Source organism: Silurus meridionalis, chromosome 9 (assembly GCF_014805685.1).
Source record: "Silurus meridionalis isolate SWU-2019-XX chromosome 9, ASM1480568v1, whole genome shotgun sequence".
Classification (NCBI taxonomy): domain Eukaryota; kingdom Metazoa; phylum Chordata; class Actinopteri; order Siluriformes; family Siluridae; genus Silurus; species Silurus meridionalis.
The window spans coordinates 4,491,490-4,511,213 of record NC_060892.1 but is presented as its reverse complement, the minus strand read 5'-3'; the positions used below and the strand labels follow the sequence as shown (position 1 = coordinate 4,511,213).

At 40.6% G+C, this 19,724-nt stretch overlaps 1 protein-coding gene across 19 annotated transcripts in view; it reads right to left on the bottom strand.

Annotated features, from left to right (window-relative positions):
• ptprsa (protein tyrosine phosphatase receptor type Sa) overlaps positions 1-19,724 on the bottom strand; it is a 191,319-nt gene that overhangs the window by 117,644 nt on the left and 53,951 nt on the right. For all 19 annotated transcript variants that reach the window (XM_046856810.1, XM_046856812.1, XM_046856814.1 and 16 more), the window contains exons 3-4: positions 6,001-6,146; positions 4,676-4,817 (exon numbers count right to left, since the gene is read on the bottom strand). In XM_046856810.1, the coding sequence (XP_046712766.1) occupies positions 4,676-4,817; positions 6,001-6,146 (288 nt within the window). The remainder of the gene's footprint in view (positions 1-4,675; positions 4,818-6,000; positions 6,147-19,724) is intronic.

The window sequence follows — 19,724 nt, the reverse complement described above, 5'->3', positions numbered from 1 at the left end:
CAATAACACAACCTGAGACCATGCTAGCTAGCAGTGGTAATTTGTTACTGTATTCTAGTAGCTTTTCCGTGTATCTGTACTTTACTGAAATATTTCCATTTGGGAAAACTTTTACTTTCACTTCACTACATTTCAAAATTAAATATCTTACTTTTTTACTACATTTAACAAAATCAGTCGTTCATTTTAATTTATGCGTGAATAAAAACTTAACTCGTCAAACACGCAGCAAGCCAACAACAGGTTCGTGCGTGTGCTCTGTTTTGAACTTGTTTTGACTGCTGCTTGGTGGTATCTGCTCATCACCAACATACAGTTCAGCATCAATTCAACAGCAAGTAGAACATTTTGAGAGGAATAAATGATGAAAGAAACTCCTGACTCTAATTTTCCACAACACCCGTGACCTTGTTTTATTTTGTAATTAAAAAGAAGGTTTTGAGCTCATAATTTTGATAGATTTTTATTAAAGTTTGAATAAATGAATACCATTCTATTAATAGATTAGTGTGCCAAGAGTAACATTAAAATCTTTTCAGATAAACTGAGTTAATTAAGCAAAGTGTCTTGATCATAGGAACATTATAGCCATAATAGATCATAGTACTTTGGATACTTAAGTACGTTTGAAGGCAAAAACATTTAAGCTTTAACTTAAGTGAGGTTAAAGGGAGCACTTTTACTTTTACTCAAGTACATGGTTTGTGTTAATCATCCACCACTGGTAGCTAGTCACACGGGTCACTGCTAATTACTGAGCATTATTGACAAAGCTAAGATCAGCCATCGACAAAGGGATTCATGTTGGAGAGAGGATAAGGACTGCATCAATTATGCAGGGACACAGGAACAGACTATGGTTTCAAGGCTGGAACACAGTCTCTAACCTTGAAGCAAAAAACTCCCATGAAATGGCTTGGTTTGACCGCTTCAGTTGACATACTTACTTCTAAAACAGGAAGTCAGAACACTGGCATGTTAATGCGCTTAACTTATTTACGCTGCGGCCAACTTAGGAAACACCACAATCCCGCCAAGCCAAAACAACTTTACCAGTACCTAAGCAAACTAGCTAACTATAGTGAGTGTCCATGTATACATCCTGTCCCCACAAAACACAAAATCTTTGAAACACTTATTTAGATTTCAGGGTCACTTTACACATAATAGTTACTTTTTTCAATACCTGTAATTGTAATTAATTGAAGACCCCGACGATGGATTCGGATTAAGAAAGGAAAAGAAGGAAACGAGTGTGAGAGTTAACCGAGTGTAATTTTTCTATCACAAAAAATCTACAGATAAAATATGTGTCCAGATTAACAGTGGTTGGCAAAAATGGATGCTGAACTTATCCTTGTTAAAGCCCGATGTGGCCAGTTCCACAGTGACTTCCATATTTCACTGTTAGCACACCACATAAAGAAAGAGTCCCAGAGTCTTGTCAAAGTTTCGGCTGTTATTTGGCTTCCTCCATGAAAACTAAAATGGGACTGATTTGTAACTCAGGCATGCGACTACATTTTGCAATATGCTGTTGCTGTCTACGCAATACTGCTGTCTAAGCAATATGCTAGCCAGGAAATTGAAGCTAGACCAAGACTAAGTGCACCTTTTAATTCAACGGTGCATTCTTGTACCTTGTCTTTCGTTCCCTCAACCTGACCCCACACATTTCTTCAGTCAGGAATGGGTTTGCTCTCTGCTGCACTAATGCACAGTAAAACACTTTGGGGTTTGCTAATGGCTAAGTCAATCCGCAGTGCTATAAAGAAAATCATAATAATGACAGACCTGAAAACTACAATTGTACCAAAAGATACACCCCGACTACGCTTTCTCCTCAGTTTGTGAATGGAAACAGGTATATATATATATATATATATATATATATTTATGGCATTTGACAGAAGCCCTTATCCAGAGTGACTTACAACTAAGCATTTAAGGGTTAAGAGCCTTGCTTAAGGGCCCAGCCTTGGCAGGTTAATAGTGCTGGGATTTAAACTCACGACTTTCTAATCAGAAGGTCAACATCTTAACCACCTCCCCCTTTATATAAAGTGTAAGCTATATTTACTAGATGTTATATTCATTATGCCACATGTACTCTCATATTTTTAATATCATCTAAAGTCAGTCATATTCACAAGTTTTGTCACCAACCCTCTTGATTTTGGTCAAATACACTGGCAATTTTTGAAATTGGTGGTAAAAGATTGTATAATCCACCATTTTGGCATCATCATCATCATTTCTGGGCACCATTAAAAAACAATTATGAGATTATGTCATTATGAGAGTGGCCTCTAGAGGTAAATCACTGCACGTTGCACAAAGAATGCTATATTCCAATTATTATTTATAATGTATTCATTATAGACTGTGTTTATTAATTCATATATTCATATTTATTTGTTAGCACTGTTTCATGATTCAGTCTTTTTTATTTTTTATAAAAGTTCTACTATTGTAGATGGAGTGTTGTGTTTGTTTTTTAATCCAGTATCCATTTTAAAACCATTTGGTTGATTAATCGGTTACTGGCATATGTGATCCAACCTAGTTAAAAATATTAGTAAAATCTACCGGTGGTGGACTTCTAGTTAGCGCATAATTTGAAGCCAATCTACGGAGAAGGCAGGGATGAGATGTGAAAAGCAATGACTCAGTAACTTGGGCTTTACCATCAAGGCTCAACAGAGCAGCTTGAGAGACAGCATGGACATCTCTTCTTCTTCTATGCCACTCAGAAATAACAGTCAAGAGAAGCAAGTGTTTTCCACACGATAAATAGAAAGTGTGGATTCAAAAATAGTGTCAGTGAGAGAGAAAAGGTCAGAGATGAGTGGGAAATAAAGGGGCTTGGCAGGGTTTGGATTTCAGGGGCTGAAGCGGTCTAATTAAAACGGCACAAAAGAGTCTGCAACAAACAAGTCTTGTCCTGCAGCAGAATGGCCAATTAAACGGCTTCCTTATCAAACAGGCTTGGGCTGGGAGCGGCGTGTCTTTTCCAGCACTAACCGCACTAACGAGGTCCCTGCAACTAGAGTTTAGAGAAGTCAGGGTCACGAAGAACACATGCCTGTATCGCTTCAGAGGCGACAAGATTAAGCGAGATGTAGATTAAAAAAAAAAAAGAGACAAGATGGCAGGATGCTGGATAGAAGCAGGATTCCTGGACTGATATGGAGGCCACTAATCTTGTGACCACGATGAACAGTGTTCCCAGCGTCAGCACCACCTCGGGCTGCTAAACAGTGTGTGTCCGTCTAGCACATATCAGGAAGCGGGCAGATGGTGAGACCTGGGCTGTTGTTTGCGTTGGACCGTATCAAGTGCTCCAGGTTGGCAGATGATAAGTAGGCAAGATGCCAGGGTCAACAAATCAAGAGAGGGAACGAGGGAGAGATAGATAGAGAGAAAAAGAAAGAGAGAGGGAGAGAGAGAAGATATGTTCAAAACACCATATCAAGGAAGAAGCACGGGAAAGTGCAGGTGTCTGTTTCCTTCTTCTTGTCACGAGTACACCAAGGACTCTCAAAGGACTCACTAAAGGAGATGTTGGAGAAAAAGCAGATGGCCAATATTATGCATTCGGCTCACGGTTGTTGTGCACTGCTCTAGCCAGGAGGTGGCTAAAAATGCATCCAAGCAGCTTTGCAGCAAAGCCAGCCTGGTGTCAGATCCAAGCAGGGCTAAATTGCCCAGGCCAAGGTGACTAAACAGTCAATGAAGCTAACCGCCAAAATTAAAAAGTTATCAGTGTCTCCTTCTGCCAGGCAGAATGTGGGAGGTAAATGATGCATGTAAAAATGTACAGCATGTGTATGTGTGTTGACAGTGTGCAGGGTATCCAAGTATGCTCAGTGCAGTTTGGTAGGAATTCTGGTTTGAATCTCTGCACAAGTGTGTGTGAATGTGTGTGTGTGTGTGTTTACGTGGCTGCGGTTCTGATAAAGCTCTTCGCTCAGGAAGGCTCAGAGCAGATGGATGAGGGAGGAGGATGGGCAGCCACTCCCCAGTGCTGGGACCTCTACTCCCTGCTGAGCTCCTTGGGCCTTGCCAAAGCCTGGATTTTCATGTAAAACTGGGCTGCCTACAAGAACGGTGCGTTTGGGCCATGGCCGAGCGAGGAGCCCCTGCTGCTGCCAGGACAGGCGCTCAGCAGTAACGAGGCAGATGGCTTGGGCTCAGAGCATGGACAGGAAATAAATAATGCCGTGCAGAACGAGGAAACACTGCCTCTCCTGGCCAGATGGAATGATTGGACTGTTTAGGAAACTGAATTGGGCTGCCCCACTGGACCACACCTTGTTAGTCAAGGCCATGTTAAGTTCTGTTTATGTAGAGCAGGATGTCCACCTGAGAAGTAACACCTGCTGTTTGCAATGTAGCTCAAGTGCAGGTTGGGGAAAGTCTTTTTGTCAGGATTAAATGGTTGCTGCTGTGCTAGGAGGGACGGGCTCGAGAAGAATATGCCATCGCTTGTTTCGCATCCACGCAAGATATTACGGCAAACAAGCAATATTTGCTTGCACTTAATCTGTCCACAAACAAAGCTGAAAATACTTCTGACAAAACTTTATGCAAATAATGTCTTTGTTTCCTTTAACTTGCCAGTATTCGCACAGATGGTACAGCAAAGAAACACAGACTGAGAAGACAGAGTTACCTCTAATTATAGTCAGCTTGGCCTGGACGCTGACTTCGCCTTCGCTGTTCTCAGCCACGCACTCGTAGATGTTCTCGTCTCGTGGAGCTCTCAGTGGCTGGATACGGAGCACAGCTCCTGCACCTTCATCGAATTCGATGGTCTACAGGAAAATAAAGATGTTCAAGAGATTTATATGAAATATACATATATATTAGGGATGGTAAGATTCACTGATATGCGTCTTTCATCAACAATTTTAAAACAATTTATATATAATTATTAGTAGATGTGTTATACTGTGACCAATAATTTGTGACTAATATTTTCTACGTAGATTGATTTCTCCTAAACAGTTTCTCAAGCGCGTTCTACTTGAATATGACGTATCGCAACACTACCAAGGCCGAGGCGTGTCCTGAGAGTGACATAAAATACAGATTAAATGGCAGAGGTAGAGGTAGATTGTCTTAGGGACAGAACAGGTAAAGAACATCTGGTTTTATTTCTTTTTTTTCCACACAGAATACACTATATGACTATAGGTATGTGGACTCCTGACAATGACTGCCATATGTGCTTGTTGAACATCCTGTTCTAAAAACATGGCGTTAATATGAGGTCGCAAAATCTCACATTTTTTAATGTCTAGCCAGACACCATGGCCATGTATTTTATCTTTAAGTATAATATACATCAAAAACCTTATATTGTGAATGCTATTTCATGGGGCGTCTTCCTAACTGGATGGTAAAGGTACAGGTCGCCATTGTTAGTCAGGAGCTTACACTGTGGGTGGCTTTTTTTTTTTACTTTAAAGGCACTGTTAAGGAGACACACCAGCCTGCGAGTGCACAGATCGATATCCAAACAATGGCTGGAAGGGAACTCGAATCAATTTAAACTCCTCATAAAGCCACTTTGAAATGATAAGGAGACGATCATTTGAGCCAAGATCGTTAAAAAAAATACAATAAAAACTCTTGAAACTGGACGACACGCTGAAGGAGAAAGGACAAGACTGTCGATCCGTGGGAGCGTTATGGAATCTGTCGAGTCAAGTTTTGAACGTTGACGGTATGGTTAGCACTGAGCCAGTTTTAATTAAGGCGTGCTGAGCATCAATCAGGACTCTACAGCCGCCATCTGTGCAATGACAGAGGAACACAGCAGACAAACATCATAAATGAGGCGCAGCTTGTTTCTGTGCAGAGCGTACAACACAATGCTAACAGCGGAATTCGCGTTTGGGTGAACAGAATAGTGTTGTTGTTTTTTGGGTGGTTGCATGGTGTGTTTTTTTCTTTGTTTACTGAGGTGTGTTGAGTGTGACTCCTGTGACTCACCTCGATACGCTGAGAGTTGACACGCTTCCCTTTTTTATTCCAGGTCACTTTAGGCTTGGGGTCCCCTGTCGCCTGGCATACGAAGGACACCACTCCTCCCGAGACTCCGATCATGTCTACAGGAACTTTGGTGAACCTGGGTGCAGCTGGTAAAGGAAACAACAACAACAAAAAAATCAACACCAGACACTTATTTAAATTTATCGGAAGTCCACTGTAGTAGCAAGAACTGCATGGAGCAAATATAAATGATTAGAAGCATGTTGCAGCAACATTAACTGCCGGTGCAATCAGCCATAACACAAAGGAGGTATAATGAGGGTCTGGGATTGAAGTGGGCTTGGCGCTTTCTCATCTGGGTAATGGAGAGCTTTTAGAAATGGAGCGAGCGGAAGTACTAAAAAATCCCTCCCCAAAAAAATGAGACAGAGTGACAGAGATCATGGTCGACTAACACTGAGCCCAGTGATAACTTGGTCCCATGTATCAACATGGCAGTAATTATTCTACAGCCAATCTGCACATATTGACCTTTAATATTTGAAAGGAACAATGAATAAAAAATTACGGCGCCTTTTGTCCTGATTTTAAGGATTTTGCTGCACTCATCTGAGAAAGTCTCACACATGTCCCTAAATATCTAACAGCACCCATGAAAACACATTAATCAATGAATATTTGATGGGGCCGGGATGAATCTGAATTACATAGAGAGAAAAAAGTCTTTCATGGATGCCTACATTTCCTCTGAACAAAGGCCAAGGTAAATGCAACCAGACGTATAAAGAAGCTCTCACGGGTAACTCGTTAAAGAAACAGGCAAAAACACATATACGGAGGGATGATCAAACAGGACAGCATGCACATTAGATTCATTATTAAGAGTCCGCGGGCTGAGTAGACTCAGAAGAGATAAACACACATGAAGTTGAGTTCCTGTATTTATGCAGGACAAGAAGTGAAGCACAGAGAGCGAGAGTGATGGAGCCAAAGCATTATAAATAAACGGTTGCTTTGCAAGTCCGACGTCCATCACTCTCTGATTGTACAGACATAAACACACATACACAAACTTGAGCACTCGTTTTAAATTGTGTGAGTCATGCAGCTTGTTGCAGAAAGGATCAAACGTGGTCACGCCACTCTTTGATGTCACGTTGTCACGAGGCTTTCCGATGCTATTTCCTCCATTGGGAATTAAGGATCATAAGCGGGAAAAAAAAGCAGTACACACGCTAAAAGGATGTCAAGCTTCTGACCACAATGACATTGTAAAGGGCACGCGAATGCACTGGATAGCTAGTGACCCCAATTTTGCCCAATTGTATTTGGAGGATGGAGCAGTGGCTGGGTTCCACCACAGCATGTCTGGAGAAGTCACACTTAGCGTGCCAATAAACCAGTTCAATGCCAATGTTTAGAATCAGTCATGCTGGATGAGGCATCGAGGCACTTGTTCATAGGGGCTGACGCAGACACAGTGGTGGGGGCGAATCACGTAATGAGGATCACTCTTTCGCCTGTAAATTTCCCATTGGGATGAATAAAGTATCCATCCATCCATCCATGAAATCATGCATATCTATGAATCATTAGCAATCTGTACTACAAGAACAAAGCTAAGCAACCTGGTCGGTCTGTAACAGAAAATTACATGGGTGACTACCAGTATTATTTAAACAAGATAATATGTTGTATTAATTACAAATAAATATGTATAAATAAATGAATGTATTAATTAATAAATATCATTATGTAATTAATAAATTCTAAATAATAAATATAATATAGGGCTTGCTTGTAAAAACAAACAGCACATCAGTGATTAGCCTCTAGAGGCCGCTCTCGTAATGACAGCAGACTGCAAGCTGGAAAAACTATTGGTGCCTCAACCTCTATTAATAACTAAGAGAAATTTTAGTTTGAAAGCCAACCTTTATTATGAAATACAGATATGATATGAGTGCAACATATATTTAAAATAAATTACATTTCAAAATATGTATCTGGCATTGCTCGGAGGGCTGTTTCAAATGTGGGGGCGAGTTGTATTTGGCCTGCGGGCCGTAGTTGATGGACCCCTGGTCTAAAGCGATTGAGGCTATAATGTAATCTAAAATAAGAATACTGAATTTTTTCCCCACTGTAACTGCATATAGTCTTAAAAACCACATGTGCATTATTTGCCTATGGTGTTATGACATTTCATTTAAATGAACTGATGCTTTCATTCAAAGCATACAATTACGACGGATTTGTAGGCATGTCAACATGATACAAAGGGAAGGAAGTCAAGTGAACTGCTAGTCTTGTGACTAAAGGTCTAAGACAGACCTTTAAAACAGAACAGATCAGACATTTTGAACTGTACTGGTCTGTGATTGAGAAGCAGGAGCTTAATTCGCAGACAAGGCGCTCTGTTCAATCATCTATAAAGTAGTAGTGAGTGAAAGAATAAGGCTGTGAGTACAGGCAGTAGAAATGAGGTTCTGCTGCAGGGCTGGTGGCCTCAAAAAAAAAAAAGAAAATCCAGCCTATAAAATTAGAGGAGCCAGTTTAGGTTTAGGAGTTTAGGAACCGTATAAGGCTGGCCACGTGTCAGCTCCTGGTAGAGGTGTGTTTAACATGTCCTAGTGAACAAAGAGCACTGTGGGAGAGATATCTCACAAGCGTTTGGCTTGTGAATGTCTAAGGATCCTCTAAGGAGGAGCTAAAATCTGTGGTTGGGGGTATAGAGAAGGCTGTGCTTAGCTACTCAATCTACTGACTACAGTATCACCAGGAAAAGCAGAATTAAAATAAAGTAATGAACCATTAAAGATTAAGGGCTTTGCTTAAGGACACAATTTGGCGGTGCTGGTGGTGTTCATAACCTTCTTAGAACCTTAATGACTGATCCTTTATTTCCTATATACCGGGCAGTCTAGCAACTACAACTTGCTAAATGTATTAGGTGGTACAGCCTTGTATGGGAGTTGGTAGTTTAATAGTTAAGGCACTGAACTTTGGATCCAAAGTTCATGGGTTCAAATCCAAGCCACACCTATCTGCCACTCCTGGGTCCCTGTACAAGGCCCCTAAACCCATTGCTGCTCGTTGAGATAACTGTAAGTTGCTCTGGATAAATGGCATACATGCCATGTAAGGTAGTAACTCAGTGGTTAGGCAATGAACTCTGGATCAGAAGGTAATAAGTAATTCAAATTCAAATCCCATCACCATTAAACTGCCACTGCTGGGCTCTTGAGCAAAGCCCTTAACCCTCAAATGCTCAGGTTGCTCTGGATAAGGGTGTCTGCCAAATGGCATACTTTTTATAGTACAGTGACATTTTTTCTTTGCATATCCCAGAGATCTTAAATGCTCAGCCAGAATACAGCACCCCTGGAGCACTGAAGGTTAAGGGGCCACAAGGGTGGAGCCTTAACCACAGAGCTACCACTTCCCCCACCTCCCCAATGTAAACGTATCAGCAGACAATCCACTAATACTAAACGTAGCATTAATGTTTTACGAAATCAATGCCCAAATCCTTGAATAACGACCTTTGGAAATGAAAGTATATTGACCTTGATCAAATATTTCATTTCCATTACAAACCACATTTCAAAAGCTTCCTTATTTCCTAGCTTCCTTGTTCAGAGCCAAACCTTGAGTCCCTAGAGTTTTCTGTCAGTGACCTTATTTACCTATCTTAAGGATTTTTGATATGTTAAATTGAACAGTCTGTCTGCCTGTGATTATTGGAACAGCCTAAGTAAAGACATTTTGTTAAGAATCCAGCTGCCTTAGGTCCCATATCTCACTGGGGGTAAATAGAAAGAATGTCAAAGAGAGAGAGAGAGAGAGAGAGAGAGAGAGAGAGAGAGAGAGAGAGAGAGAGAGAGAGAGAGAGATTCGTTAAGGACAGATCTGATGGAAGAGACAAAAAAAATACATGTTTATACATGCTACAGACACAGTACATGCGAAAAACTATATTCATCGATAAATTCCTGTAGTAAAACACTACAGGATTGTAAATGCAATAAACAGTGGGATTGAACCCTCGTCAAGCCGCTTCACACCAACCAATTACTGATCAATTTCCTTTATCGGCCCTCCCTGCTTTTGTTATTCCTTACTTTGTTGTAATTTGTGGGTATTAACATGAGAAAGGACATTACAGGCAGCAGACTGTAGTTAGGGATTGAGTCAGGGCAATCATAAAGCCTACGTGACTCACCACCTTTTCATTACCTCATAAAACTATTATTTTTTTTTTATACCTAATATTCTTTTTTGCACTGAGAACTTAATTAGATGAATTTGACAAATAAAACGACCGACCGATAGTGCAGGTGGGTGTAGACAAGCAAAAGGTCGCTGAAGAAGTAATAATGTTGCCCTGCTGGTTCACGGTTGTGTACACAACTTGAAATTAATGAAATGGAAAGTCATATATTCTCTTCTTTCCCCCTCTTTTTCTCTGACACTGTATCCCAGAGTAACGAATTAGATCTAGGGAAGATCAAGATCTCGCAAACCACCAAGGTAATGACCAGCACCTAGCTGGGCAAGTTGAGGCTTGGGAGAATAAATAGCTCACACAATTGTCATTGTCAGATTGCTGTTCTGCCATGCATTCTTTTAAAACTATGCTAGTGTGTGTATAAGGTGGAGTAAAAGAAACTCTATGAAAAGCCAAAGCGACAGAGCATCGTTTAAATGATTAACCTTTACACCGACTGTCGCCTAGTTCTGTTCCCAAGCCGTAGTTCTCCAAATGACTTACCATTTCAAACCGGAGAAAGGCTGTGAAGGAACTGAGGCCCATTCTAACATGATTATGATGTTTTCATTGTTATATAATGACTTTGCCAAAGGTAATGAAGGAAGGCATTCTGACAAGTTACATGTAATTTGATTTGCTTCACCACTTCTAATCAATGACATCCCTAAAACCTCAAACTGCATCATACTACAGTTTTCTTATAATCCTGGTAGCGAGGATATTTTTGGTGTGTCCAGTAATCATGCTGTGATCTCTACACCTTTATACTATGTTTGATTTGCCTTGAACATTTATCCATTTTTTTCATTTTTTAAGTATGCTGAAAAAAATTCTGGATTAAAAATTCCGGTTGCAGGTTTCATTCCATTTACTTGCAATAGATTATAACATTCTAAAGTATTCTCGCAGCCATAGCTGTAAACAAAAATGTACATTTGTACAAATATCTGCACAAGAAATAGATAGATTTGATCTTAACCTTTATTTAAATATCGGGACATCTGAGTTTTCCAGCCGTATGTGGTACTTCGCAAAATTGTTACCACGAAATTACATCACACAATTGTCTTTGGCTGCACAAACCGGTTCCAGCATGACAATGCCCCTGTGCACAAAGCCAGCCCCATGAAGATATACTTTACATGGTATGGAGAGGAAGATCAACTACATTGGTACCTGACGTTACTCACACCCTTGTGACTGAATGAGCACAAGTCTCAAAATCTAGTGGAACATCTTCAGAGAATAGTGGAGCTTAAAATAATAGGGTCCAAAATAAATTGTGGACCGAATCAGCACATAGAAATCTGATGGATAGATGTGTTTATAAGGGGATATATAATATATATATGGTGTATTTTAAGCAGTGTAGATGCACTGGACATCAATGTAACAGTTATTGTATATTGGTTTTAAACCTTGCCGCATCAGTGCATCAATACTTAGTTCAATTTTTGTGATTCAGTCACAGGTGTGTGTGTATGCCAAAAAGAATATCAGCCAATCAGATTTCAGAACTTAAAACTATCCATTTTATCAATTGCATTGTATACCAGACGCCAGAGGACGAGCAAAGACACAGGGGATTTACGAGTCTATTAGCTTAACAGGAGATTAATGTGTGGCCAGACAAGAGGATGGTGGAATTTCTAAGCACGCAATCAAACCGATAACTGCCCAACCAGCCGCCGCTATCAGAGACAAGAAAAGCGCGAGTTAGAAAGTATAGAAGAATGGAGAGGGGGAAAAAAGCTGTACCGAGTGGTGGATTTGGCCATTCTGGGGATGAAGGCACTTCATTTTATTTCCAAATACATCATCCGCTTTGAGACGCTCCATCTGGACCTATTTGATAAGAAAGCCCCTTCTGCCCCCTCTGTTCAGTGTGCCTCTCACTGTCGGCTGTAATAGGAGGCCAGAGGTGACACACACAGTTAGATGACTAACACTATAATCGATAGAAACCTTTCGGGGCTGAAAAAAGGCCTCCATTATGAGTGGAATTAGAGATGTGGAAGCACAAAATGGCAGCACTATTTACCGTTTTTTTTTTCTTCCCCAACAAGCACAGAAGGGAGTGAAAGGCACTTATCGTCCATCTTATTTTTAAAATAGCTACCTTTCAAACGCTGATTGAGGCTAATCTGAAGGGGTGAACCGGAACATTTGGGCATATTAAGGGTGTTACACACCTCTCCCATTCAAAGGCCCAATTACAGGAGTGTGTTTCCTGTGCACACTAGTGCTCTTGATAAATAAAAAAAATGTATATATATATATATATATATATATATATATATATATATGTATGTTGAGAGAGAGAGAGAGAGAGAGAGAGAGAGCTAATTTGAGGGCTAGGTATGATTAAGTGCACATGTCATGCTTCCACTTTATAGCTGCTCCAAGTAATGATTGGACAAGCTTCTTTTGTACATGCATACGCACTCTGCTGTTTGTACACAGCAATGGGCAATTTTGCCGGCTTGTGGATGAGAAAAGAGGCTGCCTCAAGAGTCTCTGGCTCAGACGCTTCCTGTCTCATCAGGCGCATCCTCTATCTCGCTTTATCTCGCTCTGCCTCGCCTTAACTAGCAGCACCTCTGACCCCAAAATAAACAAGTGTAATTCAGCACCACACGCTGTTCATCAAGACCTCGTCATCACTATGGAAACATCCCCCACTTTCACTTTCTCTTGTGACGGGTAGTTGACCGCTGGGAAGATTCTTTTAATGAGGAGGAGAAAAAACAAAACAAAAAAAAAACACCAATCATCTCAGATCCCTGTGGTCGACATGTGTAGAGGCATATGGGAGGATTTCAAAGATGTTCCTAACAAAGAAATCGAGGCCTTGTTTGTGTTCGGAATTTGCCCACTTGCACGTCTCTGATCAAAAGCCTCGCAACTCGTGTAGCTGCCTAAGGTTTTGCTTTGCTGGTTCGAATCCCGGCGAAGTCTGAGACAGCCTTGTTTCTGAAGCAGGAGGACGCCATGGATTCCTGTGGGTTAGTGGTCACAATCCCTGAAAAAATCAGGGCCTAATCAGACACTAGCAAAATCATCCATAGTCCTCACCACTATGGATTGTATTGTGTCATGTGATAAAAAATGACTTCATAATGAGATGGGAATTGCCAATACTGAAATTGGAAGAAAACTGATTTTGGTGTGACATCAGACATACATTTACATATACATTTGTGGCACTTAGCAGATGCCCTTGTCCAGAGCGACATACAGAAGTGCTTTGGGTCTCTATCAATAAATAAATCTACACTCAGAAAGTGTTAGTTTAAGTGTTCAGGAAGAGGTAGGTCTTCAACCGTCGCTTGAAGATAGTAAGGGACTCTGCTGTACGGACATCTAGGGGAAGTTGAGAAGAGCTTTAAAGTATACTTACCTCTCATTCTGAGAGACGGTGGTACCAATCGAGCAGTGCTGGAGGATCTCAGACAGCGTGGTACAGTGAGAGGTGTGATGAGGTAAGATGGTGCTGGTCTATTTTAACCTTGTAGGCAAGCATCAGTGTTTTATATCTGATATGTGCAGCTACTGGAAGCCAGTGGAGGGAGCGCAGCAGTGGGGTGGTGTGGGAGAACTTGGGCATTAGACTTTTTATTGAATTTTGATTTCAATAAACAGTCCTTTTTACACCATCAGCTAGGTGGTCTCTGGCAACACTAACAACAAAAGGCTGAGGGTTGTGTTTTTTTTTTATCATGTTCCCAACATGCTTCACCTTCAAATTCTGCATCTCCTAATATTTTAAAATGGTCTCCACTGAAAGCATTCTGGGACAATCTGCACAAGTCCAGAGCCAACAGGTGAAATTCTGTTTCGGAGAATTCAGGAAGGCAAACATGGTGGCCCCTTTTAAAATGTCTGCCCCAGAGATCCGAAGGAAAAATCAAACATTATTCAAAGCCTCCTGAGGGAACAGGAAATGGTTCACAGAGTTCTCATAAATGACCACCTGCAGATGTAGCTGAGTGCTTCGGAAGCTGCTTTTGGCTAGAGAAGGAAATAAGTGTTGTAAAAAAATAACGTTTTTTTTCCCTCGTCATTTGGTTCGATGTGTGACTGCTTAGCCGAGGCGAATATGGGGGGATGTGCGATTTTAATAGTGCTTTGCGATTGTTGCTTGTCAGACTGTACGAACATGATCCTCACGTCATACTGTAGGATCTCAGTTGTTTTAATGTCTGTACGACAGTCAAAAACTGAAGCTGAAGCACACAAGAAAAAGACTCGTCTGAAGCTTCATGTCATCAATCCGTGGCATGTTTAGACCCGCGTTCTCTCTGATGGTACCTAGAAGCTGTAGCGCTCATTCATGACATGCCTTTATTATAAAACGTCATACAAACACTCCTTTTCCCTCCATAACTGGATAAGCTTCTCTTTTGCTGTACTCTACACCTGATGCGTGTCGTTTTTTCCAAACTGTTACCAAAAAGCTGGAGGCATACAATTGTACAGGATGTCTTTGGATACGGTATAATAAAATGTTGAACTTGAAAACCCAAAGCTGCTGGCATGGCGATGCCCCTGTTTACAAAGTGAGCTCCATGAAGATATGGTTTATATGGTTTTGGAGGGAAAGATCTTGAGTGGTCTGCTATAGAGCTCTGATCTCATCCCTACTGAACACCTTTGGGATGAATTGGAACGCTGACTGCACCATTAGTCTCCTCACCTCACCTACATCAGTACCTGACTTGTGGCTGAGGAACATAAATGTCCACAAGCACACTTTAAAATGTAGTGGAACATTTTCCCAGAGGAGGGGTGTGAATTATACAAACAAACAAGCCAATAACTGGCTAAATTTTACGGGTTGAAAACATTTATTATATTAAATTTTTGGAACATTTTTGGAACAATTAAACCAATGTTATGAAAAGCTTTCCATCATCTCTGGTCCATTTCAGGGTGAAAATTAATGAATGATCTCTGATGTATCTCCAAGATCACTGGGTCCTTGATAAGATCGCGAATAAGATCAGAAAAACGCCAGATGTAGAAAGATGTAGAAAAAGCCAGCTGGTATTGGGCCACTCTGCGTGAGACCTGTTGATGTATAATGCAGTGTTCATTGTTTTTATTTGGATTCCTGAACACGTGATTTCTTTTGTTGGCTTTGAGTAGGAAAAACAAAAGTCTCCAAAGTCGTAATTCGATTCATTTGAACGAAAAATGAATTAAAAAGTAACAGAGGAATGTAAAGGGGTGTATGATGAGGCCGTTGTTTTTTGTACATTTTCATTTCAAAAACAGACAGTAGACCTGGCGCTCTGTGAGCCGGAAGCTGTTGACTTCGAAAGCCACTCCACTCTGGACGGCGCTTTTGTTAGCGTTCGCCGCATTTCAATATCAAAGCATTCCTTGCTGAGCAGTGGATCCTGAAAATGCCCTCGATCTCTTTCTCTCTCTCTCTCTTTCCCTCGTTCTCTTTTTCTCCCTCTCTCTCTTCTCTTTGAGGCCACCAGCAGACAGATCTGTCAAAGAATCTTAGGATCAAACCACCGAACGGAGCCAAAGCTCACCCAAGTGATAAATAATGCTATTATTATAATAAAGTTTATGCTGTGATGCATTCTTTAAACTTCCAGACTTGCCTCGTTATCCTTGAGCAGGGGCTTTCAGCTGATGGATCATGATACAGATGCACATGTAAAATGGCCATAGTGCAACGTCTTTAGCTTCAGTAGCAGATAGATCATAATTATCTAGCTGAAAGAAGCTCATTGGACCAGAGGCTATTTTTCGACAGAGGTCAGTGATTTAGTAGCTTAGCAGTTAAGGTGTTGGATTTTGGATCCGGAGGTCTTGAGTTAAAATCCAAGCCAATTCATGCTGCCATTCCTGGGCCCCTGAGCAAGACCCCTGAGCAAGACCCCTTAATCCTCAACTGCTCAGTTGTAAAATTCACTTTAGATCTGCCTATTGCCGTAAATGTAAAATTCGTGATCCTACATTAGAATGAAAAGTTGCACAACTGGGTGCTTTTATGGTTTCTGACATTTATAAATGCTCCAAAATGTTTAAATCTTAAAAACAGATCTTTATGTACATTTTGTTTTATGTCAAGATATGCATTCAGGATTCGCAGGTGAAAAGACCCTGAGACATGGCCACAGTGGTGTTAAGTATTCGAGGAAATGTTCTTCATTAGTGTACTTATTTGGCTACTTTCTAGTTTTAATGAGTATCAAAGATATAAGCAATTTTTACTCTTTACTCAACTACATTTATGAACTGATATATGTTCTTTATAACTCTGCTATATTTTAATTAACAATGAGCGCTACCAATTACATTGTGCATCTCTGTTGAAGAGGTCATCAAGGTTCATCACTCCCCTACCCACATCTGCTGACTATGAGCAACTTATTGGCACTGCTGGCCTTATTTTTAGTCCAAAAAGAGCTTGAAAAAAATCCAAAAACTTTAAGAAGCAGCTTTTGTTGAGATCGATGTAGCTCTATGCTGTTTCTGAAGCTCCAGGGTCCTTGAGAAATGTTGATTCATTTCACTGTGTACTGCATCAACTATATATGGTTGAAATGACAATAAAAGCTTCTTGACTTGACTTGAATAAAAATATTGGCCTTCTCTGAGACTTGTTTTTAATTTCTCTACAATAAATGACATTCATTTGATTGGTCAATTGAATACTAGTGGTTCTTCAACTTAGTGTTATAGAGTAATATTATTTGTTCATTAAAGATTAATTTTTGAAAGATTGCTTTTTGATCTTTGTTTCATTCCGGCATTTGGAAAAGACTGTTGTGCTGATGTTTGGTTGATGCAGATTTCTATTTTAGGAAACAAAACCTCACAAAGCAAATGCTTTTTTTGGTTTTTCACTAAAATGCGTCTTCGTGCCCGAGGACTACTGCATCATTGAGCCTATGTTCTATATAAGTAAAATATTGTTAAAGTTCTGATCAAATCAGATATTTGAAGACCTTTACTAAAGTCATATTGGAATTGGTGACTTGTAATGGAGTAAGTTTTGCAGTAAGGTACTCTTTACACCTCTGCCTGGTCAACGTTTAATATATCGTGTGTGGGCAATAACGAAAATACATTGAAACTCATTCAAAAACTTGAAGTATTATCAACACTCAGTCGTGCTGGATGCTAATCCAGACATCTGTAAGCAAACGATTATGCAATTGGATCATTTTTTTCATTGCTCTATAGGGTTATCATGGGGCAAATCTCTGACGCATTTTGAACATGAAGTCTGTGAATGTGCTTACTGACAAAAGGGGTGGGGGGGGGGGTGTTGGAGGCAGTGAGGTAGGAGGCGATGTGAGACTGGTGAGGTACGAAGGTCAACTGTGACGCCATCTGCTGCAGATGGCGACAACTACGCCAAGTACTTGGGCAACGTGGTGGTAGACGAGGCTCTGCGAGACTGGAATCAGAGGGAACGAGAAAGCGAGAAGGACTAAAAAGAGTTACGCGAGCAAAAACCTATTTGATGTAATAAGCATCCTGAAACGACCTGCGCCGTTTCTGCGAGACCGGACCCCTGATGTTGAGAGGAGCTGATAGGGACGGCTCGGAGTGGGAATTTAGAGTGGCAGGTGGGCTTTGACGTGGTGAAAGAGGTTATGAAAGAGTGGAGGAAGAAGCAGGTAATGAGGGATTTTAGCAGCCACCTTTAAACTGAGTAGACATGCAAAGGGAATGAGACAGGCAGAAAGAGCGAAAGAGAAAGAGAGAGAGGTGGAGAGAGACAGCTAGAGAGAGAGATTGGTGAGCTTTCCCAGGCGCAATGAAGTTTTTCACTTGGCAGCTTCAAAGAAAAATTAATTATTGAAATCGGCCCGTCAAGTTGAACTCGAGTCCATCAAAATTAAGAGGTGTTGGCGAGGACACGCTTCGGAGACACATGCTCTTAAAAAAGATTGCGCAGGGCCAAAAAATGTTCAGCAAAAAAAAACAGGGGGATGGAAATGGAAATATAGTATGTGAGGGAAAATGATTTACTGGTAGCAATACCAAGAATTGGTTCATGTAGCCTGGGACTGGGCTAATTTAATTCTTCTTAAGGTTAGGGAACAAAAAATATCTGTTCGCGTTTCTCCCTGAAGTCGTTGTTGTATTCTCTGGATCATTTGCTTGTCTTTCCGTGTTTCGGTACTTTAGCTGTGCAACTCCCTTTTGTTTAATTGCATTGTTGCATTCCAAATATGCAGTAGTATAATTTACACGATAACACAAGCCGCATTGTGAGTATTGCAGCAAGAAGGGAAATAATCAGCTAAGAGCCGAGTCTTGCTTCTCCTGTCAATTGTTCTTGCACACCAGCAGTTTAACTGAAGGTTTATTGGTTGATTCATAAAAACTTGTTACATTCAACATATTTGATTGGATAGTGTCCCGGGAGTTGTGATATTTACTACAGCTGCATTGGTGCATTTCAGTGTTTCTATCAATGATGCTTTATAGTCGTCACATGTACATTGTCAGCACAGCAAAATTCTTTCTTCGCATAGTCAAGTAATGTTAGGAAGCTTGGGTCAGCAATATTACATTACCCCTGGAGGACAGAGGGTTAAGGGCCTTGATCAAGGGACCTTTACCTGGGCTTAAACCTCTAACCTTCTGATAAGTAAATCAAAACTCTAACCACTGAGGTACCACTTCCCTCTAAGCTGGCCCTCCACAGAATTCTACTTCAAGCATTACATCGAAACCGTTAATACATGTCCTATTGGCATTTCCAAAAAAAAATAAAAAATAGTTTAGGGAACAAAACTATTCACCATATTATGTCTAAAATGTTAGTACAATAATCCCCCTGATTTACCCTCGCGGTTCGAATCTCGCGCCCCAGTTTATCGCGGATTTGCAGTTGCTACATAACTAGTTTAATTAGTCTGGCTGATTTTCCCAGTTTCTCGCGGATAGCATGATAGACCAAAAAACTTATAGAGAATATTTTTTTATGAAGCTTAATTTTGAAATAATGAAATGTATTAATACAAATATAATTATTAATTATAAAATGAAGTAAAATATTAATACAGTACTGTATACATGAAATTGCATTTTTGGGTGGTGTCCCACCACGATAAACGGCGAGCTTTTGAATTATTGTATTCCAAAATCAAGTTAACGTTACTGTCTGTACTGAATTTCCTTTGGGTGCTCCAGATTTCCTCTTACTTCCCAAAGAAACTGTTGTAGGTGGGACATAGAACTCCTCCAACGTATGAACATGTATATATGGTAATGGTGATAGACTCTGGTATCATCCAGGGTGTGTTCCATCATACCGAATGTTTTCCGAGATGGGCTCTGGATTCGTAATAAAAAAAATGGGAGGTGGTAGCTCAGTGGTTAAGATGTTAGACTTCTGATTCGGAAGCTGTGAGTTCAAATCCCAGCACCACCAAGCTGGCACTGGTGGGCCCTTGAGCAAGACCCTTAA